The sequence below is a fragment of the Manacus vitellinus genome, unplaced genomic scaffold, assembly GCF_001715985.3.
Source record: "Manacus vitellinus isolate BGI_N305 unplaced genomic scaffold, ASM171598v3 scaffold_16_pilon, whole genome shotgun sequence".
NCBI classification, from domain to species: domain Eukaryota; kingdom Metazoa; phylum Chordata; class Aves; order Passeriformes; family Pipridae; genus Manacus; species Manacus vitellinus.
This window is the reverse complement of record NW_021939189.1, coordinates 6,999,759-7,024,922: the sequence shown is the minus strand read 5'-3', so window position 1 is coordinate 7,024,922 and position 25,164 is coordinate 6,999,759. Positions and strand designations below refer to the sequence as shown.

The window sequence follows — 25,164 nt, the reverse complement described above, 5'->3', positions numbered from 1 at the left end:
TCAACAGTGGACCTTCGTCTGAAAGAGCAAAAAGTGCCTAAAAAAAAGCAGAGGCAGAGATTCTTACATGTGGGAAGAGTAAAGGTGCCATCAGCTGTGATTATCTGACAGGCACAAACAGGAGGGAAGGAAAAGTGCCTGGTTTCCAGCTGTGTTCTCAGAACTGCAAGCATTTTCCAGCACTTACTTGATTCACTAGGATGTCACCTATCCTCTTGATAACAAAGTTCTTTTCACTTTTGTCTGCCAATGACTCCTTCTTCCTTTCCAGAATCCGCTGGAAAAAGTTACTGTGGATTTGCAGCAAGTTTTCCAGGCAGGGAAAGATCTTGTCAATGACTTGTTGATCATACTGCAGCTCCTTCAACATCGCTGCGCTGTACACATCGTTCATGATCTTCAGGGTGCGGACATGATGCATTTCTGTCTGCATTAGCTCTGTATAGGATGGGGACAAGGTCAAAACCAAGGTCACTGTGGAGTTCATGGGTTACAGCACCAGGAAAAGCTGCCAGGAGAAAGCTCTTCCATAATTGGGCTTCTCTCTGGTTTCAGAAAATTTTATGTCAGCTATTGAAACATCAATCAATAGCTTCATGTATGAGAGAAAAAGTGAGAGAAATAGTTTCACATGTAAAAGCAGGGCAGAGGAATCTCACAATAAAGAGCTTTGGACACTGAAGTCTGAACCTTCAGCCCTGGTATCTGCTCCTTCCTAACTCACTGGCAGCCTCAGCATACTGCCCTTTTGCCACAGAGGCTGGTTCCTGAACCTGTCAGGAGAAGACTTCCCAGCTACCTGCTCTGCTGTAACTGAGTTTAAATGTCATCAGCAGACAAACAAGGAGAGGCAGTTTCTGGGAATTTTTCATGGCTTCTGGATATGGGAATTGCAAAAAAAAAAGCCTTCGCAGAATACATTACATTTCTAAGAACTGCAAGAATGAAACTATGGTTTCTAAGGAAACCAACTCAATGTTTCCTGACCTAAAGTTCAGTGACCTAAAGTTTCCCAAATCCATGCATGTGGGAACATCAAGAAGCTATCTAAAACAAGTGAAAAATGAAGATGCAGGTATCTCACCATAAATGACATCTTGCCGTTTGACAACATCTTTGTTTTGCTGCTGTAGGAACTTGCTGTCCACTACTTGGCTCCAGGACTCTGCCTCCAGCTGCTTGGAATCTAATTCCAGTTCTCCCATGAGCTGTCCTTCATTCATGTCCGCTCCTTCACAAAGCAATGTAAGTGCCATTAAGATGTGGGTAACTTGTCCTGTTAGAGATTCCTGTCTATTCATTTAGGTTTAGGCATTGTCTGTCACACCACAGACACCACACACATTCTCCTTTCCTGACACAAATGATCATATACCACGTAAGGACAAGGTTATGAAAAGCACTTTTAAAGATTATTTCTTAGTTGCAAAGAACTAGTTGGCCATTTTCACACAGACCAAATTCTAGCTCAGATAATGTATTCAAATGCTGCAATGAAACAACATTGCAGATAAAAAAACCACAGTAGAAGAGGAAATGTTTTTCCCTGAGCTAAATTCCAAGTAACTCAACTGTAACTGAAACCTTCTAAATGTTTTCCCACAATTCAACAAGCTAAAGTAATTAATATGTGGGGCTTTGTTTATCATGCTGATATTCTAAGATTAAAATAAATGCACATTAATTGTCCATTAGAAAGGAGGACACTTGTTGAAAATGGATTTTGTATTTCTGGAAAGCAGCACTGAGACCTTCCTTTTGCCATAAATGCCATGGGGATCTGTTACCTTCATCAACCAGTGACTCCATGGATTCATTCACCCGGCTGATTTTATGTAAGGAGTCTGTTGACTGCGACAGGAATTTCCAAGTGTGTATTAAGTTGTCATCGTTCCCAACTCTGCTGAAAAACAGAACGTACAATATTGTTTATGACATAAAAAAAACCAGCCAAATGTACTTTCAAATAACCAGAAGAAATGCATTTTAAATACGAATTGGAAAAAAAAAGCGAGCACTGCATGATTACATACAGAAATGTGCTTTTGTTAGCTGTTTTCTAACTACCCTCTGGGGCTCAAGAAGCTGTAAGAGGTACAGCTCTTAGTGCTGGTGCTTCTTCTATAAAGAATCACACCTGAGGTTTTATGGTTTGGATAACTCCATTTCCACTACTTTCCATTTTAGTCACATCCCATCCTCACTGCCCTTGCTGCAAGCAGTGCAAAAAATGCAACACCAAAGGCTATACAAGAGTCCTTATCATTAGCTCTGAGAAAGATGAGAAAAATGGACTGAAAAAATTTCACCATGACTAGCCAGGGCATTCAAACTGCCCAGAACATGCCAGTCCATGCTACTGCCTCATGTGTAGAACTGCTCAAAATGCAGGTAGGGTAGGAACCATAAACTAGATTTTCTTCTATGATTTTTTTTTTTTAATTAATTACTTATAACGCAGTCCAAACCCACCAGGCAGACTGCAGCTCTATGCCTTCACCCCTATTGTCATGGACACAAAAGTTAATACAATACCTGAGCTGCAAATGTGTGCTTGCACAGTATCCAGCCTAAGGCAAGGGAATTTCCTCCTGGATCCCAGAGCATCTCTATGAAGTGGCCTTGAATCTAACCAGGCCAACTCAGACTCCTCTGAACTCATGCTATGACTAAACTAACCCAGGCAATCTGATTGTGCAGAAGACACCTGAAGGTATCACACATAACATGGGTATTTCTGGCTTTGTGAACCTCTTCTGTACTTTTAGCACAAATCATAGTCCATGAATCTATTTTCAGTGAGATCTGAACTTCGTTACATTCACAGCGTCAGGTAACACACGGGGGATCAGGTGTCCAGGGAGAAACCTTACCCTGCAATGTTCTGTATCGAGACACTTTTAGAAAGTGCCGTAGGCTGCTGTGATGATCTCCTGCTGTTGAACATTGAGGTGACAGTGCTTTCATCAGGAGCAAGGATTGCTGAGCGAGGGCGCTCCTTGGGCTGCGAGCCTGGAAGGGAAGGGTCAGAGAGGAGTCAGGCCGTGTAACTGCCTTAACTGCTGCTAACCGTGATGGTGATGATGACTTAAAGGATCCAGGCACTAAAATTCACTTCCTTATTGTTCTAGAATCATCACCAGGGGATCTCAGCAGTTAAAACCAGCCACAGGAAGGAAAGAACATGGATCCCTGTGCAGAACTGACTGCACTGCACTACGCCTAAAATTCCTAGGTGGGATCTGCAAGTCCAGAAACATATACTTGGGAAACTGAATTCAATTTTATGTGATAAATAATCATATGTTTTAATCTACTCTGTTGCTTTGTCACTCCCCTGGGCCTGTAATTATATGCATCTTGCTGCTTCTGGTCAGACTTTTTGAGAAGGTTTCTCTATCAGTATGTGCCACAGAGAAATGATAATCCTTATTTCATTATACTATCATTATAGTTATACTATCATTATAGATTACCTTTAACTAATCTTTCATATTAATTCCAGATTTTTCCTTCTTCAGATGCATTTCTGCTTTCTGGAGTGACATCTCTGATAAATACCACAGTGATTACAACTGTATCATGCAGTGTGGTTCCATATAGAGATCTCCAAGCTATCACTTATCAAATTATGGCACTATAAAACCCCATTTGGGCTATTTCATGCCTATTCTATACCCTTGGTCACACTGTACTGCAAAGTCAGGAAAACTTTGTCAGCATTCCTCCTATTCAAAATTAAACTTTTTATTTTGACTACCTCAAAGCCTAAGACTATTTAATTAAAACAAAAATAAATGTATTTTGAATAAACATCCTCTCCACAGGCTGCATCTTCCAGATTTTGTGGTCTTACCAGCTGTAGGCATCAGCAAGCTACACCGGTCAAGTGGTTATTTTAAATCTGAGATAACTTTACGTCTGCTGAAAGCTACATGGCCACTGCAGAAGCAGAGGAACTCTGTACAACTTCAGTACAACTTCTGAAATCTCAAATATTGCTTACCACACGCAGAGGATGCTCTCATCCCTGCTTTGATAAACACTTATCTTTCGTAATATCAAGTTAGCAGTTGTCAGAACAGTTAAGAACATGACCAAAGGAGAGGGAAAGGAAGTTTTCTTACTTTTGTTTCTCATGGTTACTGTGGGTAACGAAGAGGTATCATGTGCCTGCAGCATCCCTCTCTGTGGCTGAAAGAAAAATGAATTTCACTGTAATTTCTTCCTCCTTTTTCCCAGTAATTTGTTCCATATAACTAAATTTAAAAAGTTATGCTTTTCTGAATCCTCTCAGAACAGATCAGTTTTTGGCTGTACATGTATTTTTAAACATATATATATATATGTATATATTTATTTATTTCCCCCACCACCATTGAAATGGGAAAAATAACAGATGGAGAAATAGGAAAATGAGAAAGTGCTGATAGTACTGAAGAGAACTGAAAATCATACTTGTATAAACATTATTTATCTTGGAGAACCAGGTTCCTTGCATTTGAGGTAAGCACAAACTTTGTGTGTTCCTTATATAAACGACATATTTAATAGTTTTCACGTAGGGCACAGTGCCTGAAGTTCTTTCCAACAAGCTGGAAACTTTGTGACATATAATAGAAGATGTTATATATCTGCATAAACTTTTTTTGTTTATTCAGTAGAGTACATGAACTCTCTTACCTTCATTTTGACCTTTGCACAAGAAGCAAAACTCTCCTTACAGCCTTTGTGAACAATTGCATTGCAGTCTGTCAAAAGTAAAAAACCCAACCAATTAAACAAAACCACACAGAAAACAGGTCAGTTTTCACCATTTGTAATCTGAACTGTTAATTTACACAACTGAGAATTAGAACTTTCAAGTATCATTGTGGTTTACACGAGTAGCTACAAATACTGAGAGACAAGCTCCTCTCCAGGATAATTAGCCTTTTGTTTGTTAATAAGATTTCCTCAAGGAATTTAACAGGAAATTCTGTTTAAAAATCAATGCAAGGTTGAGCTGCCAGGGGTCTTAACCAGTGGGTCTTAAATTAAAGAAAAAAAAAGGAAAGAAAAATGATGGCATTATTACTCTGAAAGTAAGGTGGAAAGCTGAAGCAGGAGATGGAAACAGAAACCAATTGTAGGGTCAATATTTTCTCTGAGAACAGAAATACTGTTCTCATCAAAACACGGACTGTGAGATCCAAAAGACAGGAAAATTCATTTACGCAAACTCAGACATCACAGGCAAGATCTACAGCACAGAAACCCACAGGGTTTTACTAAAGAGTTACCAGAAGAAGTAACAGGACCATGTGTCAGGTGACCATGTCCGGGAGGTTGGGACTTCCTGCTGAAAACTGCACTGAAGACACCGTTTGGGTTGGAAACCACAGCACCCACCAGTCCAAAGACCATCATGCTTTAAACCCCAGCCTTTGCTGCTTACACGCCAGAGCAAAAGCTATGTGGTTTTTTGGAGTCTGCCCATGATCTCTGCCAGCAGATTTCTGGGAAAGGACGATTAAAACTACTTTTTTTTTTTTTTCCATAATAATTGATAATAGGGTTTGAGGCTGTAACTCTTTCAGCAGATAAAAGATCACAACTCAAATGCTCTCAGATGAGATTCAGTAGCTTAGAGAAAATTATTTCCACTCATTCATGAAAACACTAACACAGATAATGAATTGTACTTTAGATGTAAGTTACACTGTAAGCGTAAAGTTCAGAATTATTTCTTGAAAAAATAAGAAAGGAAAACATTCCATGTCCAGAATGACAATTTGTGCTAACATTCCTAGTATTTTTTACATTTAGGCCTACTTAACAAAAGCCAGTAATTCTGATATTTTGACCCTGAGATAAGGGTAAGGCTGTAGGGTGTTCCTATTCTGTCATCTCACAGTTTCCTGTGCAAGAAAGACAGAACAAAGAAACCTGCGTGTTCTTGCAGAAACCCGCAAGCACTATCATTTTTTCAGATCGAACAAGGAAGTGGGGCAGAACCTGCTTCTGGTGCACAAAGACAGGCAGCAAGACAATTCAGAATCATTAAATTCACACTTCAGGCCTTGAAAGCCTGAAGGCAGCTCTTTAGTATGTATCATTTGGTAATTCAATATCTGGATTTTTTAGATTGAAAAATCTGGTTTCAGGGACTTTATCTCACCTATTCAACTCTTCAGCAGGCAGGAAGTTCCTCCAACTCCTCTATATCACTAGTATTAATAATTAAAACCCCCAAAAGCTTATTTTCTGCATTATTGATAGTAAAAAAAAAAAAAAAAGACCAGGCAGGAAGCTATTAAAAGTTAGGTTTTTTTGCTTGCCCATTTGTTTCACAGTATTCTCAATCTTTTAGCATTGACTAGCTGTTTCAGGAAGCTGGGGGGTGCATCACTGAAAAGCTGAGACATTGTTTTAAAATAATCCAGTGCTTTAAAAGGCATTAAGAAAGAGCAGTGATGCTCACTAGTTTGCAACAGCACAGGAATAACAGAGCCTCTGTTGCTGGTTATCCACAATTTCCAAAGCATCTGATAGTTGATTTTAAGATGCAACAGGAGGAAGGAGCACTCTCAGATGTGAGATTTCAACCTGGGCCCTCATCAAACCTTCCTCATGGCATTGGTTTCTTGTCCAGTGCAGAACAGTTACAATAATTCTCCATCATATCTTGGAAAAAAGGAAAGAATACTTATGCTAAAACATATGACACTGTTGGGTTATTTTAACTCATTAGAATATAGAGAAAATTAAATTGGGATATATTTGACTTTCTAAGTGGCTTCAGAAGCCAAAGAAAGTTGAGTGGGGAAAGGGAGAGAATGCATTTGAGAGCTTGTAACTGTTGATGTTTTCCATTTCCCATCAGGCTGACACAGAGTGTGTTTCATGCAAACAACTTTGCTGAAATCTCTTCCAGGAAACTCGGAACTGCCATTTGGGATTCAGCTGGCTGCCCCTTCCCCTGCTCACCTCTACCAGGAGGAACAGAGGACTCCAGCCTGGGAGCAGTTCCCATAAATGCTTTGACTTATCTCTAGGCTAGTGGAGTAAAAAATTACTAATAGTGAGGAAAGAAGAGCCCTGAGCTGCAGTGGGAAAAAGACATTTTTGTCTTCTTATTCTACAGCTTTGGGCAGCACTCTGGGCTCGACCACACAAACTCTGCTGACCTTATCAAGCTACAGGCATGAGAAACTGTGTGATAAGAAAAGAGAACAAAATCACTAATCTGGCAGAAACCCTCAGATGTGTTTCCTGTCCTGCCTGGACTGTAGTGCACGTACCTCACACACACACAGGTAGCTGCCATTTGACCTGTGATGCAATTTCTTGTAAAAAGGGAGAAGAGGGTGAGTATTTCCTTTCTGTACCACGTGGTTCTGACCAACGGCTCAGCGAAGCAGTTCAGAGAACTAAAGCAATACACTACAGATGAGTGGGACTTTTTTTTCCCTTTGGAAGTAAAAGCCATGATCCAAGCCAGCTATCCCTGTCCTTTGTCCATCTTATCAAAGCAGCTCAGGCCCAAGCCATAACTTTCAGCCGAAATAAACAAAGTTCTCCAGCTGACTGACACAGCCCAAGGAGGGGTAGAAAACCCCGTGGGATGCTGTGATGGCTGAGCTCAAGCTTGGAATGAGGTTGCAAGACACCTCCATGCAGCCACGACTCATTTCAGTCCAGTTTCCACAAGGTAACATGCTGCTGCTCCATGAATCACTATCTCCAAAGTCTCCCTCCCACCCTACATCCTTAAGGAAAATGAAAAGAAGGCGTAAGGTTCACATTTTCCATGTCAGATTCAATGAAAAACTCCCCTGACTTACTTGCACAGTGGTACGAATCCTTATTGAAAGGCTTCATACAGTGGTAACAGGTTGCTTGGGCTACAACAGTGGTTGCAGTGAAGGCATGTCCATTTGACTGCTTCTTATCTTTTTCCTTCTCCTTGGAATCTTTGTCCTTCTCTTTAGTCTTCTCTTTATCTTTCTCCTTTTCCTGCAGAGAGAAAATGACCAAAAGCCTCGTTACTCTGCAGAGGTCTATTCTCTAGTTACAAATTCCTCAGTGTTTGCCTTTGGCACTGCGACGATATCGACCAGTGCACACCTCAACAATGGTCATGTGTCTGCCCACCTCTCCCTTACAAAAACCACCTTACAGCCCCCATGGATGTGGATTTACATACTACTGACTCACAGATGTCTCACCAGCAGATATGAAACTCAGTCTGTTCTGAAGGAAGCTATTTTCTTTCACCTCTGTTTTATATTTGTTGGTTTAATGACTTTACCTCTTTTCTTCTTCTGGGCTCTCATCAGCCTCTTCGGTGCTTTCAGTGAATTATGTTCAATACAAACACTACATGCAGTGTGTGTCAAATTTTCAACACAGTTAATTTTTAAGGCCAACCTGTAAAGCTTGAGATTTGCAACTGCATTTTTAATGGAGAACACAAGCTCTTCCTCAGTGCCTGTACAGCCTCACTGCCGGAATATTTCCACCTCTGTTTTCCTTCCAACTAGCAACTTCTTCAATAGTTACATGCAACCCCAGGTAATCATGTGAAGCTTTTTGGGAAAATGGATCTTTTACATTCTTGACATATGGCACCATAGAAAGGCAGAGGAACAACAGCAACACCATAAAAGATACTCTCATCTTCACAAAGCACAAGCCACAGTTCAGCCTCTGGGCTACTCAGCTTTGGAAAGATGACAAGCACAGCCACCTTATCCAACTTTTAGCAGAGTTTCTGCTTACTTTTCTATCGCTACCTTAGATAGAAAATACTAAATACTAAAAATTTGAAACATTTTCCCCTGCAGCCTTTCATGGATTTGGAATTCTTCCAAACAATTTTTAAAGGAAACTCCACAGAAAAACTCCAAATTTGAATTACAGTGACTCCTTGTCTTTCTGTGCACCAACCTATAACATGTTTACCATAAGATTCAGCTGCAGTTCTGTTAACTGTTACTGTGGATTTCCTGGCATCTGAAAGAGAAGCTTAACCAGAAATTGGTAAAGGCTTCTGTGAGCTTATCTTTGCATTTTGTTATTTATATGCTATGTGTCGTCTGCCTAATATTGTCACAGCCTGAATATCAGAGAGCTGCAGAGCAGCCCATGTGAGCAACTGCCATGAAGTGGTTAAAAGAGGTATTGAGCTCTGCAGTCACCCGCAGGGAAACTGTTGAGCTTTTGATGACACACTCAAATAATGAGTAACTCAGCCTAAGGACTCTCTTCTCCCAACACTTCCCAGGCAAAATGCCCAGTGTCGGAGTCTCTCCCTGTAAAGTGTCATAAACAAAAAGTCTATTTACTGGCCCCAAATGCTATTTTGTTCTGCAAATAAGCAAAACTAGGAGCATTACCATATGGAACAATCCTGTCTGAAGCAGAAAACCTGCCAGGAAGAGTCTGTGTTGCATCTGTGTTGCATCATATCTCCGCCTCCTCTGAGCCATCAGCTTGGCTCACCACCCCACAGAAATCTCCACAGTCCCATCCTCCATCTACTGACCTGCCCACCTTTAACCATGTCCAGCCTGGCAGGATTCAAGAAATTAAACTGCAGTTTAGGCCTTGGCTGATGGTATTAAGCCGATGCCTGGAGTTTTGCTCTATTGCCAAGTCTTGTGAAGCTCCAGGAGAAAAGATCACTCTAAGCCCAGGGCAAATCTTGTGACTCTCATGATGAAAGGAGATTTCCCATCCTATACTTTAAACCTACCTGATGTCTACTGCAAAGCCCAGTAATTCTGAAGTCTGGAATAATACCCTGCCTTCATGAAAATTACTGTAAGAAACATTTTAATTAAAGCTGAACGACCCCAGAAAAAAACAGGAAATGGGTGCACCACTTTCAAGGAGGAAACAGCACACTATGCACAGGCTGCCAGCCACTCCACTGAAGGACAAGGTCTCAAAATGAGATTTTTTTTTTTTCAGCTTTTTTCCTATGACAGTTACTGGAACTTTATTTTTAAAAAGGATTGTAAAAAAACAAGGCCATTTTCCTGAGCTATTGGAGCTGCCAGCAAGATTTGAAGCCCGGCTCTGCGGCTGAACCGACGTGCAGGAACAGACACGACAGGTACCGCAGACTCAAAGGAACAGATCTGCAGCAGCCGATCCCTCCCCCAAAGAACCACGAAGCTCTTACCTCCCAGTGCTTAAGTCCTACCAGCTTCACTGTTATCTGAGGTACTTCTGCAAACCTATTCCATTTTATCGACATCCTTCCCCCGGGGGGCAGGAGCGCTGCTCCCCACCAGCACTAGCCCATCCTGACAGGCGGGAGCTGCTGGCAAGGCCAGCTGGGGGGATGGCAGGCACAGAGCAGTTGAGCAAAAGGGGGAGGGCGGGACGATTGCTGCTAACTTCCTTGAAGATGATTTTAGCTACTTTGCTGTTGCTTTCATCTTGCCCTACCCTAGCTGCCACTGCTAAAGAGAAGGAAAAAAAAAATACACAGGGCAGAAAAGGATGTGATTAATCTTTTAGAAGTCACAAGTCACCACGAGACCACCCATTTAAAAGGTAGAGGGTAGTAAATCAAACACTCTGTGATGTTTGGGATAGAAATAAAGCGAATTTTAACATACCTCAGTGTTGCTATGCAGTACTTCAGCAAATAAAATGCTGCAGAAGATACCCAAACAGAAAGGTTTGGTGTGTTTGCGCTCCTCCTGCTCTACACATCAGGAATACTCCCTGTCTCCTAATCCTTTCAGACACTTACAACTCCTACTATATACACTGAAATGCTGTTGGTGGTATAGCACTGCCTTATTACTGCGCAAGGCAAGGAAAAAGAGAAATTACTCATGCTAATTGTCATCATTTCTTAGAAACCCTCTACCAGAAGGGAAAAAAATGAAGTTTTTCTTTTTTTCCTGAATTGACAGAAATAGAGCCTGTTTTAGACTTCATGAATGTGAATCAGGGCACGTTGCTAATGGCAAGAGATTCACTGCTAATCCCCGAATAACACCAAATACATGCCAGACTTCTATCAGTATCCCCTACAGTTAATGCTCCAAACACCTCTTTATTTTTAAGGGTTTTTTTACGTAACTGTTTACATGATTTTCCAAAAGAGCTGTAGCCATTAGTAGGCTCAGGGGTGCTTTATTTTACAGTTCATCTTAGAATGAACTGTAAAACAGTGCAGGTTTGGAGATAAGTAAAACTCAGCTGGAAAGAAGCTGAAGCAAAGCGTCCCTCCCTCCTGACAGCCCCGACAGCAGCAGAAACCAACTTCCTGTCAAACTTCCTCTTTAAAGGTTTGTTGTTTTTCTTTTTAATGCTTACCAGTTTTCCTCAGTCATAATGTTGCTGAGAAATCAGTGTTCCCAAGGATTTTTTGGTAAAAAAAAAAAATCATTAGGATTTTTAGGTTGGAGCCTAAAAATGTAAGGTGTTTTGTTAGGTTGGAGCCCCCAAAAAGCATGTCATGCAAACATTCCACTGTAAGTAGAGACGAAACTGTAATTTGAATGATATCCTGGTTTTTTAATTAGTAAAAATATCAGAATTGATTATCAGCTGCAATTTCTGTAGTGTGTCTTATTGTGGGGATTTTGGAGCAATTCTTTATCAACACTTTCAGACGCAATCATGACATTAGTGAAATTGGCCTACACTTACTTAACAAAAGGAGAGCAAATTTCTCAAAGCAATTCTGTTGTATTTTCTTATGTATTTCAACCAGATCTCTTATCTTTCTCTCTAGTTCTTGCTTTAGAGATTATGCATCTGAAGAGCAAGAACCAGTTAATGAATTTTCAGTCTTGTTCACAGTCTGTGCAAAATGCTCCTGAACTTCTCACTGGTGTTTGCAACAGAGGTTTCTATGTAAGAAGATTTGGGGTTTGGCATTGTACTCTGCAGCAGGGAACAGCATTGTCTTAAAGCTGCTCAGCAGGAGCTCTGAGCCACGGGCACTCGTGGCTTTGCATCTTTAAAGGCAGATCCCTAAAGAGGAACTGTGTGTAATTACACTTCTCGGGGGGCCTTCCAACAGTATTTACCAACATATTAGCTACACATCACCTAATGATACAATACATACTGCCCATGGAGAGGTAAGGTGCTCTGACCTTCTGTCAGACAAATAAAGACATGAGATTCAATTAAAAAATATCCAACCAAGCCAACCCCCCCCCCCAAACATATATTAAACTTAAGGGGACAATCTAAGGCAACAACTGCATGTTTGTGTGAAGTATCTAGCACTAATGGAATTATTTCTGTAACCAGTATGGTTCCCAGGAAATTCAGCTGTGTTGAGCAGCACTTATCTTTCAGCAAATTAAATCCCAGGGTTTCAAGGATGGAAGAAAGGTGAAAATATAAATATTTGCCATCACCAAAGGTCACTGCTTGAGCAATGTCTCTTGCAGTGCACAGAAACTTTGTGGCAAAAGTAAAAATAAAATGAAAACCTACTACAGCCTTCGGCAGCCAGTCCTTTCTTACAGCTCCTGTCCTCATTTTATTAAAAACCTCTCGGGTTCTGTAAAAATTAAACTCATCAATCACTTCAAAGCCATAACTCATGTCAGAACACAATCTATTCTCTATAATAAATGAAGCTTCATTTTGTGGAGAAAAGAGTGAAAACAAAGAATCAAAGAATTGTTGAGTCTTCAAGGTTGGAAGAGACCTTCAAGATCATCCAGTCCAACCATCAACCCAGTACTACCACAGTAACCCTCCTAAACCACATCACTCAGTGCCAAATCCACCACTGTGGGCAATCTATCCCAATGCCTGACCACTCTAACAGTGAAATTTTTTTTTCTAATATCTAAGCTGAATCTTCCCTGACTCAGTTTAAGGCCATTTCCTCATATCCTCTTACTGCAGGTACAGTGCACTCAATCCCCATGTCCAGATCATCAATAAGGATGTTAAACAGGACCGGCCCCCAAACTGAGCCCTGGAGAACACCACTAGTGACCAGCCACCAGTTGAGTTCCCAGAGTGTGTCCTAGGGCTCAGTTTTGGGGTGCTAAGATTTCCCATGTAGCTAGTCCCTGTTACAACACAGACAATCCTCTCCTCACAAAAGACAGAAAGGAAGTAAAAAAAGTAAAGAAGAGAAAGTTGGGCAAAGACTTAAATACTACCCTATGGAAACATAGAACTGAAATACAGAACTCATCCCTGCTGCCTATGGGCATTTTGTGGCTGCATAAATCACAAGAAGCACTTACTTTGCTCTTCTTGCTGCTGGACATTTTATTCCTGAGGTAGCTGAAGGTGCGACTGACTTTCGTTACACCTTTGCCAGCGGGGACACTGCTGCTCTCTTCAGATATGCTAGAATCAAAAAAGAAAAAGGGTTGCTTTTATTTTTTTTTCATTTCCCAAAGCATCTATTAAATGGATAGATTTTTTTTTTTAAAGGAAAAATGCATTTATTAGCCAACAGGGTCAAAGGTTGCTTTATGGTGTTGTACCAGAGAAGGAAAAGTGAAGACAAAATGCCAATCCAGTTGCTTTGAGTTAAATTTCAAGGAATCCTCATATCTGTTTTTAAGCAGGCCTTGACATAGCACCCTCTGCTGCTCCCCTGGTCAAATAACCAGAAACCATTGATACTTTAAAGAGCAATCTCCTTCCAGAGAAAGGCATCTAATGAACTCTGAAAAGGCAGTGAGTGCCTTTAACAGAAACCACACTGCCTGCAAAGCCTCCCCTGAGAAATGAGAATACCAATACTAAGTAATAAGCAACAATGGTTATATGGATTAATTTAGGCATTTTTAGGATGCCAGTTATTTTTTGCCAGTTTTTATGTGCACAAGCTTATGACTTCAGCTACGGTGGAAGAATAAGGAAACTACTATTGCATTAAAGGACACAGTCTATCAATAGGAAGTACAACACAAACCAAAAGCAGAACAACAGAAATATAAATTAAATCAAGGAGGAGAAAATAGCAGCAAGTAGAGGAGAAAAGCCTCCCAGTCGTGAAATAAAGCTGAAGCCATGAGAGCCACAGAGACCAGACACCCAGCTCCCTTGGTGCCACAAACATCCTTCCTCTGGGGAAGCACTTTTTTTAAAGACACCAGGAAAATTATCTCGTCTGCACAACTTGCAAGGATGAAAAGTAACGTACGAAAACACGATTGTTTTGGCCTTTGTAACAGAGATACAGACTGAATTAGCCGCAGGGAGGAAGAACTACTTTCAGTGTAAAATATAACTCGGGGTAAACTGATGTCGTGCGACAATAGATAATCTGAAGTTATTAGCTATGAATAAACACAAAGCCTTGTTAGAAATGAGACCTAGAACAGACTTTCACATTCTATGACCTAAAATATTCTTCAGCCTTTAGACACACGAGATTGATGTTCACAAATCTGGCAACTTCTGATTTCAGCTGGAGTGCACCGGTGCCAGGAAGGCTTTTGGGTGTCCAAAGCAGAGCCCAGTGCAGGAGCCCCATCAGAAGAGAGTGGTACCCCCAGAATACTGTACCTCTGAACTGAGGAGCCCGTGGAGCCGCCGAACGACTGCGTACCTGGAAAAGATCGGAGGGGTGGGGGGTGACATGTTAGACTGCAATCTTAGCCCACTGATCTTACAAAACACAGTTTGCGTATTTGGACGGTTCAAGAGGAAAGGGAAATGCTTTTCAGAAGTGAGTGTTTAGAATAGATTTCATGTGCTCGGGATAAAGCCTGTTCCCTGTATCCTTAGCTGCTCTCAAATTAGATGCTGAGGTGAAAGCCTGTTTAGTATTTTTATCAGTCTTCAGCTATTAAGCAAAGGCCGTGCAACTGTTAAACTTGCTGGTAAATCAGGCTGTCTGAATCAGAACTGCCAATTCAATGACAATAGGTATAAATGAGAATGATTCTGCCACAATGCCTTTATTTACACACCACTAGAAAGAATCCATTGTACAACACATCCGGGTTTCATGCATAAAACTTTTCTGCTTGATAAAATTATAGTTCATTTTCCCATCAAAATCCTGAAGCACTTCATAAAGAATAAGGGAAACAAGGGAAGCCTTATTCTGTTTTCCACAAAACGTTACCAGCCTGGGGCTTCATCACAAAACACCGCTTGAGGAAAGGCTGAATTTCAACATGAAGCTGAAGCCCTGCCAACGGCACCAATTCTCTTTATACCACAAGAAACCTGCTTGCACAATGCATTTGGAGCAGATCTGGGAGCTGACACCATTTACCAGAACCATCGAAGAACACTGAAATGATCCAGGACACAGGGCTTCTCTGGAGCAACGGGGCCTGCCAGGACTCCGAAAAACCCTCATACAAGCCCTGTTTGCAGCCCTTTCTGAAGTTCAAGAAGCAGCATGACTGTCACCTTATTAGGCTTCTGCATATATACTGTAAGGAAATAGTATTTTGGTTCAAATTCTGTTAACATAATGCTAAGGGTGAATGCAAAAGAGCTACTTGCCATCAGAGGCAAAGATGGTCCTTTATCCAAAAGCAGTAAGTGCATTAGGAAAAACTGTGCATACAATATTATGCTTTAAATACCGATTTTCTAACCACCCATTCAAGTGCCAGCACAGACAGAAATATCATTTCTTCATATTGAGAAACTAAAATACAGGCATACCCCATTACCCAGTCCCTGCTTGGCGATCTGTGTTAATGTTTTCCTTGCAAAATCTTTCACCTCTTTAATGATCTATCCCAAATACATCAAAGTTAGTAATACTGTAACATATACAAAATGAAGTCTACTATTTAATTTCCAATAGGGGATGTTATATTTTTATATAATATCCACTACCTAGGCACCTACTAATATCACACAAGTAATTTACAGACTCCAAAATCCTTGGCTAAAGCTTCAGCGACTCTGGTTCACATTTCAGTTCTGGTTTGCTTTTAACCTGAGTTAAGCCCCCTTAGTATTTTCTTTTTTTTTAAATCAATTAATCAGTTTGACTGGATTTAAGTATTTCACAAACCTTTTTGTTTCTTTGCAATTAACATAAGAAATATGAAAAATGCTGAACCAAGAGCTGTAATAGTTTGATATTTGTGACTGGTTTTCAGCACCTGGAGAAAGTATGTTGCATGGGAACTTCAATTATGTATCATTTATCTTTTATTACATTAGTGTTTTATCATGAAAATGGAGGATTTTTTATTCAGGCAGGCAAAGTGGGTCCAGACAAAAATCAAGGCCTGTTTATTATTTTATATCTTAGGTTATAATATAACATCAGATAATCAATGCTGCTGCAAGCTATAAAACCCATGAAGACAAGCCCAGAAAAGCACACATCTCCTCATCTTCAGGTTTGGTTCTGAAGTATAAGAGGGGAAGGAAAATTTATTTTCACAACTTTTTTGTTTCCTGTCACAACCAGGATCAAAACTGAAATGCTAAAACCAACCTCACAACCCACAAAAAAAAAAAAGGGTGTTTTGTTTTTTTTTTTTTCCCAAAAGCCAGAACTGCTATTTATGTCCAATGAATCTGGGCTAGCAGCCAAATTTTGGCATATTTATGTGAACACCTTTTAAGCATCACCCACCAAAATTATTTCATATGGTAGCTGGACTTGAAATAATTTATCAAAATCTGTTATGCAGAAAGCAGTGACTGTATTAGGATGTTGCAAACCAGACCCCAAATTCTATAATTTAACTTTCATGAGTCAAGAAATACAAAGGCTCCATAATAATTATCCAGTCACCTGAAATCCAAGTCTTAAATATACCATATCATCACAAAAACTGCAACTAATCCTCCACACTCTAGACAAAAACAGGCATGGAGAGGTTGAGGAGCAGTAACTGAAATGCAAGTGCAATCTCAATGTTAACACATCTGTCCTTTTATGAGAAATGAATCCTGAAGATGTGAAAAAACAAACTGATCTGGGAATACTACATGAAAAATGCCCACTGCCCACTGTCTTATGAATAGCTGTGGTTAAACTAACCTTTATATAAAGTCACCAAAGCACCCTCAAATATGAGGAAATAAAACACATATAAAGAGACCAACATTTTTGTTTGAGACAATATCTGATGTTATTTTAAATTATCATCATTAGCAGGAGCACTGTTGGAGAAGAGAAGGCAAATACTGGCTAACATAAATATCCCCTAAAATTGTCATACCCTAACCTATTAAATATTACTAAATGGGTTGGATGCTTAAAACAAACAAACAAAACTAAATAAAGTAATAAAAAATAACCCAAACCCACACATACACAAAAAAACCCAACAAACCCCCAGAAGAACAAAACTCCCCCAAAAAAACAAAACAAACAAAAAAACAAAACCAAAAAACCCAAACAAATAAAAAAACCTAACAAACAAAAAAATTCCAAATTGACCAGAAAGTTTAGCTGAGGGTACTTTTTACTGTGGAGCATCACACTGATGCACAGTTGCATGTTTACAGTTCACTTTGTGGGGACTACGAATTTTGCGTTTTGTTAAAGGCAGAAGAGAAGAACAGAGCAAAGATGAAGAAGCTTAAATATGGAAGTCAGTAATCCCACACCTGGGCACAGGACTTCCTTAAGGAAGGGACAAACCCACAGGGAAGACTAGGAATGGAAAGGAGGAGAACTTAGATACCTACAACACGAATGGTGTTTTAGATTGTGGTGTTGGAGATTGTTTTAAATTCAGGAAGCAACCAAAAATGTGTTGGATGGGAAAGCAATTTCCCCCCATTCCAGTATGGACACAAGGAATGTGTCTGGTTTATTTCAACAGTCTAATAAAACATGCTTAAGAAATAGGAAACATTTTTAATTATCAGTCTTCAGCCTCAGTTGGGTTTCTTTTAGTAACAGTTCGCAGGAGGAAAAAAAAGCTACCGGATCACTCTTGCCCATTTCCCACAAAACTACTCTGATAATAATATCAGGACCTAGATATGAACACGTTGAGGATTTAAGGTGTTTGACTGCAATGTGTGCTTTTTGCTTAGGAGGGGAACTGTGAAGTTGCCACCAAGATTTTCAGAATTTAATAATCAGGGCTTCACTCCACTTCTCTTTCACTGAGCAATGTACTCACTCTTACCCAGGAAGGGCAAGGACCTACCTCTGCTGCTAACTTCATGCCCTGTAACAAGCTCAAGGCAAGTTCTTTTAGTTTTAATAAAAAGGTAAAGATTACATTGCTGGTCAGAGTGGCAGGTGATATTTGCCACTTGGATACAGACCAAAACTAACCGGATGAGACATGATGGTGCTGATGTACAAGATTCTTTGGATTATAATCCTTTTATTCTGCCATTAGCTAGTATTCAGATACAGGACTAAGATAATGCTGTTAGACATCACACAATGGAAAGGTTAGTTCAGTGTTTGCAAGGTGAAATTCCAAGGTCTAAAGCAGAAAATCAGATTTCCCTTTGTTTCCACCCATAATGGCTGCAACGCACAGAAAACGATTACTTACTATCCAACTCCTCCTCATCATCACTGGAAGAAGAGCCAATAGAAAAGAGAGTTTTAGACTTAGGAATGAGTGGAGAGATGCTGAAGGAGAAGGAGATTCGTCTCGATGGTCGAGTCCGGCCCTGGGCTGAGAAGTGGGTTAACAGCAGACATTAGAGCATGCTTGAAAATGCATTTAATAATAAAAAGGAGAGGAAAGCGGCCAAAGCAAACTAAAACGAAAGCAAAGGAAACGTCTGCAAAGCAGCTGGCTCCAGAAAAGGCACAAGAAACAAAGAATTGAGAACATGCAAACTCCATAAGGTGCAGGTTTCAGAGGACGCAGGTCTCACTGCATGCATAGCTTGAGGTTCAAGGCTTTCCCTATTTTTGCTGGTATCTTTTTTTATAGGACCTCTTAATGAAGACTTATATGCAAACAGTTATTTTCCCAAACAGAATACCAGCAGTAAAGTGGGTCTCTGGACAAGGGGCATCAGCTTCACTGAAAGAACTGCCAGGGAATCAAATTAGAACAACACAGCAAAGTTGCCAGACATTAGCAAGGATAGTTTATCTGAAGTGCTGACATAATCTAACTGGGAAGGTTCTTGCCACTTCTATCTCTAAAAAAAAAAATCCTCAAATTTTGATAATGTTACACCCTTCAAAATTTCCAAATTTGAAGAGGAGACACTTAAGCTTCCTCTCTTTTCTTCCAAAATAAAACAGAAGAAACAACCATCTCTTCTGCCACCTTCTAAAACTCACAGCCCTTTTTTAAAGAAACTGCCTAAACATGAGAAAAGCTCCTCTGCATCCTCTTCTGTCCATGTGTGAAAGATGCCTACCAAACACAGTGCCAAACTCAGCAATCAGTCTGTGACATCAAATCTCCCACAATTTATTTTTAAGAGGAAAACCTTGCACAGCAGCAGCTTTGCAACAATTCTTTTTAAGTACACTCTTCTCCAAAAAGAGATGCAGGAGCCAGATTGTCACTCTTCACTGAAAGTGGAATTCCCAAGGGCTGTATTTTCCAAACCTTTTCTTCATACCAGCACAGGTGGAAACCTCTCAGCTGTGACCTGATTGCTGGATACACATCACTGACATGGGGCATCAGTGTGTCCTTGGGAAAGATGACTGGGACAGCGTTGGAGAAACTCTGCCCCTGAGACAGGTCTGACCTAAGGGTCCTACTTAAGCATCTACATTAAACATCTTCAGTGCATATATTCAGTCACTTTTAAGTCATTCCACAGATAAATCAATTCACTTGCACAACAGGGAAAACAGGTTAAAGACTTTATCAGCATTAAACTTCCAAGAGACAGAAGAAGCAATTATTGCTCTCTTTGAATAAAACATGTCCTTTCAGCCACACACAATGAGAATTTTTTGCATTGCTGATATCATACGCCAATACTGAATTCAGAATATAAAAAAAATTGTCCGAGGAATATCCAATGCAATGCAAGCAATGCAAAGCAAACTCCCCAGAAATTTTCCTTCAGCCATTAATCATAAATGCCAATGGTCCAGAGGTAATTTGACTAGAATGTGCACACTTTTCCAACATAAGCAGAACAACCCTAGAGGGACTCAATATAAGGCATTTAAATTGAAGAATTCTTAGTAAGACTGATGCATTAATTTTGTTTAGACTGCCTTTCAAAGGAGTTGTTTTAGTGTCCCAGACCTGAAGAACATGATTAGGCAACACTGCTTTTTCTTCTGTAGTCTACTGTCTATTTAGACTAAAAGTCAAGATGAACAATAATACTTTACTGTAAATTGAACCACCTTCTCCAGCACAGTTCTACTTCCATTTCAGTGGTTTTATTTATAGCAATTCCTGGCTTTATAACAGTGCTCCACACTGGAAATTTGCTATTCCAAGGCCGAAACCATTCTTCCGAGCACTCCAGCCAACAGCTCTTGTGACCTCCCTCTATAAAATGCTGAAGGATTAACAGTTGTGAATGGCCACAACAGCTCTTGGAACATCTGAGAAATCAGATGGGAGTGTGGGATAGAAATACAGTCTTGGAAACTGCTCCTGCCTCAGCACATGTGACAATAAATGGTAAAAATAAGAGAAATTCCTCCATGTATTATTAATTTGGATTTAGTTTTTAAAGTTTTTGTGCAAAGCACGTTGTTATCTTCTCATTCAGACACAGTTGCAGGGATCAGATGTTTGGGGTTTTTTACTTTTTTAACACCTACCACAAAATTATGCAAAATTATTTCCATGAAATCAATTTTTACTCTTGCACAACTCTGAAGTGTTCTGCTGAAGTAACAGGAATGTCAAACCCCAGTGATACAAGGAAGTTTATACACTGAGACCTTCTAAAGGCACTAAAGCTACTTCACCTGTCATATGGTCACAATTCAAGCAACACTATTCTTCTTTCAAAGTGACTGAGGAAGAATGAAGTAAAATCATAGAATCATAGACTGGTTTGGGTTGGAAGGGACCTTAAAGATCCAATCCCCCTGCCATGGCCAGGGGCATCTTCCACTGGACTGGGTTGCTCAAAGCCCCATCCAGCCTGGCTTTGAACACATCCAGAGATGTGGCATCCCCAGCTTCTCTGGGCGAATTACTGAAGTTTCTGAAGTCAGGAAAGAGTCAGGACTGGGATGAGAACCCATGATCTGAATTTTCAAATGATTATTCCTTTCGGATGCTTACATCAACCCCTCAAACGCATTGATTTTCAAAACCACGTTCCTATAAAAATGAGGCTCTTCTGAGGAATCACAAATTAATGACTGAGAAAATAAAGCCCACAGGAGTGTTTGTAATTTTTAAGCTCAGCATCCCAAACTCACAGACATCTGCCTCCTGAAAGCAGAAGATTAATCCTGCTATTTCTTCCACAGCCCCTCTGGAGAGCTTACTACATCTTCTCTTCCCCTTCTGTCTCCATGGGACCATGGTGCCTAGGCTGGCTCCAGAAGATGGAATAATCAAAGCTGCCTACCACCAGCTCTCAGGCCTCAATGGCATTTTTAACGTAGGTCATAGGACAGAGAGGAGCAAAAAGGCAGCAAGTTGTCCAATTCCAAGACGGAGGCACAAATTCTCCACTGTCATAAACCCCCACTGTGGGTCTGAAGGAAAGTGTCCAGGGAGAGGGGGACAAACCTCAGCCGTCCAGGCTCCCTCAGCCACCAACACCACGTTTTTGGGGAGCAAACAGGGCTATTTATGGTGTCTGGTCAGCGGTTGGGTGCAATGCCAATAAATTGGCTTCTCCAAAAAACAACAATGAAGGCCTTCACCCAGGGAGGGGAGCGGGAAGGCAGGATCCGGCCTTGGGCGGGACAGAGCTGCCCATGTTTTGGTTACCGTTGCTGGGGGACACATCCGCTAGGCCACATTCTTATTAATCACGGAATAATCATGGTGAAGAATTTAAAAATGTCTCCTACAAAGCATAATCCCTGTGAGCTTCCTCCAGCAAGCCTGCTCCGTGAATAAAACGCCTTTCTTAAAGCACCTTTGCCTTGTTCAGCTTTGCAAGGAAGAAGCATGTTAATCAAGAGGAAAGATCAGAGACCATCACTAATTGACAAGACGTGAGCTAAGATGTCAGTTTGGTTTCTGGCTGGCAATTAATAAAACGAAAACATGTGTAACTCAGCCCTTTCTAAGCACATCCAGCTGCAGCCTTCTGAATGACTTTTTCAGCTGAAAGAATCAATTCAGTCAAGTTGCAAAATTGAGTACTTGTTATCACTTCAATTAAGCTAAACTGGAAAATTTCATAGAATCATGTTTTATTATTTTCTTCAGGAATGAGATTCAATAAATTACACCCAACTGCTCCAAAATATTTAATTCAAAATAAATAGCAACAAACTACCCAAAGAGACCAAGACATGGATTCTCAAGTTTCCACGCATCAACTTTCAAAAATCTAGATGCAGGGAAATAAGATATCACGTGGAATTTGCCTGACATCAATGGAAGAAATTCTGAAAGGATGTAAAATTAAATCCTTTTTTTTTTTAAAATAACAAACTCAATTTGTACCAATAGTTTAATTTAAGAAAAAAAACCAAAAGAAACCTAACACAAAGAAATACTAAGGATATACTGGGAAAAACTAAACTAAACTGACTGAGTTCTGCCTTTCCACCCACAATTCCATTCAGCAGTGAAACATATATTTCACATAATATAGGAGAGCGAGAGCAGCTACTAGCACATTCTGCCTTGGGAAGGTAGCAGGATATACTCAATAATACAGATGACAGCATGGATAAGGGAAAACTGTGTTACTCACTGTCGAGCACTGGTTTGCTAATTGACATTAGAGACATGGATTTGGTCAGTGGAGATGAAGCAGCAGAAGAACAGAAATTAAATCCTTGTGGCTGCGATGTCTGACGCGCCTGCAGGACAGAAAAGAACCACACTGAGTAATTATATAAAGAACAACAGAACCATCCCAATTTCAGATCCCAGTTCAGTGTTCACGTTTACTGAAATTCTCACTTTGAAAAATTTAAACAATCCCACAATAAGATAATAGGTGAGAAAGTCAAGTACCACGAAAAATGTAATCAGTGTTGCACAGGTGAAATGCAGCATTTTGTTTTGTCTTTTAAGTGTAAGACAACTAATTATGCAACAGAGAGAGACTCTGGCTCCTTGATTTTCTTGCAAGATATTACAAGACACATATTGTTAACTGTCTGACAGCCACTGAAATTACTGTGACTCCAACTCCTCGGAGTAACTTTACTGTGGTTCAACATGGTAAAAGAAATCTGATGCTTAGCAGTGCGTACCTCAAAAATGCCATTCCCCAAAGCAAAAGAAGACGTGAGAGTTGTGACATTACAGCTCGACAGGCCAGATCCTGTAAGACCCGTTTACTGCCTTGATGTACAGCAGTGACTTTATCAGGCAAACAGACTGGATGGTTAATGATTCTGACATGAACCCAGAAAATACTATGGCTGAAAGTTCCAACTCAAAAATCCAGGGTATTTATAGTATTTAAAAGAATAATTACTTCTTTAATAACAATTAACAGGGAGTCTCATAATATTGTGGCTCATCTGTCCTTAACAGCTATCAGAGACTTCTGTTCCAGAGAGGTTACTTCATATTTTCTTAATATGCAATTACCATTTTTCTTTAATGAAACTTTTTATTCTGATTAAACCTATGAAAGAAAAAAACTTTATTTTCCTCCTATGATACAAAAATAAACCTGGAAACTTTAGCAGATAAATCAATACTTGGTATGTGTGTATTTCAGGACTGCAAAAGGCAGCATAAGCATTAATTGCAGAAGCAATTTTTCATTCAATCAACACCTTTGATTGATAGAATCACTATATCCATGCTAAAAATTAAATAACTTTTCCATAATTACTCACACAATTGGTGGAAGAAAACTGGGAGGTTTCTTGTTCTCATCCTAAGACTTTGCCCATCAACCATGTTGTCCCAAAGAACCAAACAGCAAACTTAACACAGATGGAGATTCCTCCATGTTAAAGATGGAAGATTTTTAATTTTATATATATATATATACACACACATACACATATAGGGTGGAAGCTTTTGTGAGACTGTCACTTGGGAAAATTGCTTTTAAAATGCTGATGCAGCATTTTGCTGACATCTAACAATAGCTGGACAGTTTTACCTGGTGACCATAGTCTCTGATTTCTCCTTGCTCTTCAGTGAGCAGGACCAGTGACCCACACTGATTGCTGGCAAGTGGACTCCGCCTGAGGTCTTTGGAGCTCAGGGAAGAAGCCTCCAAGTTTGTAGAGGGCTTCTTGTTCTCACCAGAGTCTCCAGCAAGGCCTTCTAGGCTGTAACTAAAGAGAAAGCACAGAGGTTAGATGCTGACAAACTCCTGGAGACCAGTGTCTTTCAGCACAGAGCACCTTCACGTGTAAAACACACGGCAGTCACTAACTTAACTGTGCAGGGAAATGCAGATGTTACTGTTCAACATGTTACTTCTATTTTCTTCAGAGCAAACCACAGCACCTTTGTGCCTCTAATGAGACACAGTAGTTGCTTGAATGACCATTCAAACTCCTGGTCAATAGCCTTTCCTACTGTTTTTTTCCTATTCTTCTTGAGTGGTGCACAGGAAAATCCAGAAACACCCCTTCTAATGATTTTGGTATTTCCACTTTTTTTTTTTCCTAGCTTTTTACTGTGCTCTCCCTTGGAATAAAGTCACCCAAATTAAACTACCTTGTATAGCACGGTGCTGCCTGTCCTGGACCAACACCCCTCCCAGTAGCCACATCAGTTGCTGTAACATTCATCTCTGCAGCCACTGAATCTATTTTAAAGCTTGCCACTGCACAAAGTTTTGGCACTGATAATGTCCTTCTTTCTGCCAAAGCTGGTTTCTTTTCTACCTTTTCTGTTGTCTTTTTCTTGAATTCAATAAATGTTGTCACCCCCTCTTTCACCTGGGACTATTTAATCTGATAAATCTTGACCTAATATTCTGCTTCTGACCCTCATGCTCTTCAGGCCTGAGCATCAACAAACCCACTGAAATGCCACTGTGGGATCATGTGCAAGCTTCACAGATTCACCTCCCAGTACACGAGCACAATTCCATTGCTGATGTTTGATTTGATACTCACGAAGTCCTCCAAGGTCTACCTTGGATTTATATCCCAATCTGAGGCTAATCATGACATCTAAGTGGTCAACAAGCTGACATGTAAAC

General features: G+C 40.2%; 1 protein-coding gene across 10 annotated transcripts in view; it reads right to left on the bottom strand.

Annotated features, from left to right (window-relative positions):
• AKAP13 (A-kinase anchoring protein 13) overlaps positions 1-25,164 on the bottom strand; it is a 186,842-nt gene that overhangs the window by 14,327 nt on the left and 147,351 nt on the right. For 7 of the 10 annotated variants that reach the window (XM_018069671.2, XM_018069674.2, XM_018069675.2 and 4 more), the window contains 11 exons: positions 24,109-24,286; positions 22,732-22,840; positions 14,506-14,548; positions 13,230-13,335; positions 7,827-7,998; positions 4,684-4,751; positions 4,128-4,194; positions 2,874-3,012; positions 1,788-1,903; positions 1,085-1,231; positions 188-438 (listed from right to left, as the gene is read on the bottom strand). In XM_018069671.2, the coding sequence (XP_017925160.2) occupies positions 188-438; positions 1,085-1,231; positions 1,788-1,903; positions 2,874-3,012; positions 4,128-4,194; positions 4,684-4,751; positions 7,827-7,998; positions 13,230-13,335; positions 14,506-14,548; positions 22,732-22,840; positions 24,109-24,286 (1,396 nt within the window). The remainder of the gene's footprint in view (positions 1-187; positions 439-1,084; positions 1,232-1,787; positions 1,904-2,873; positions 3,013-4,127; positions 4,195-4,683; positions 4,752-7,826; positions 7,999-13,229; positions 13,336-14,505; positions 14,549-22,731; positions 22,841-24,108; positions 24,287-25,164) is intronic. The other 3 variants (XM_018069672.2, XM_018069676.2, XM_018069680.2) reach the window with 1 other exon arrangement.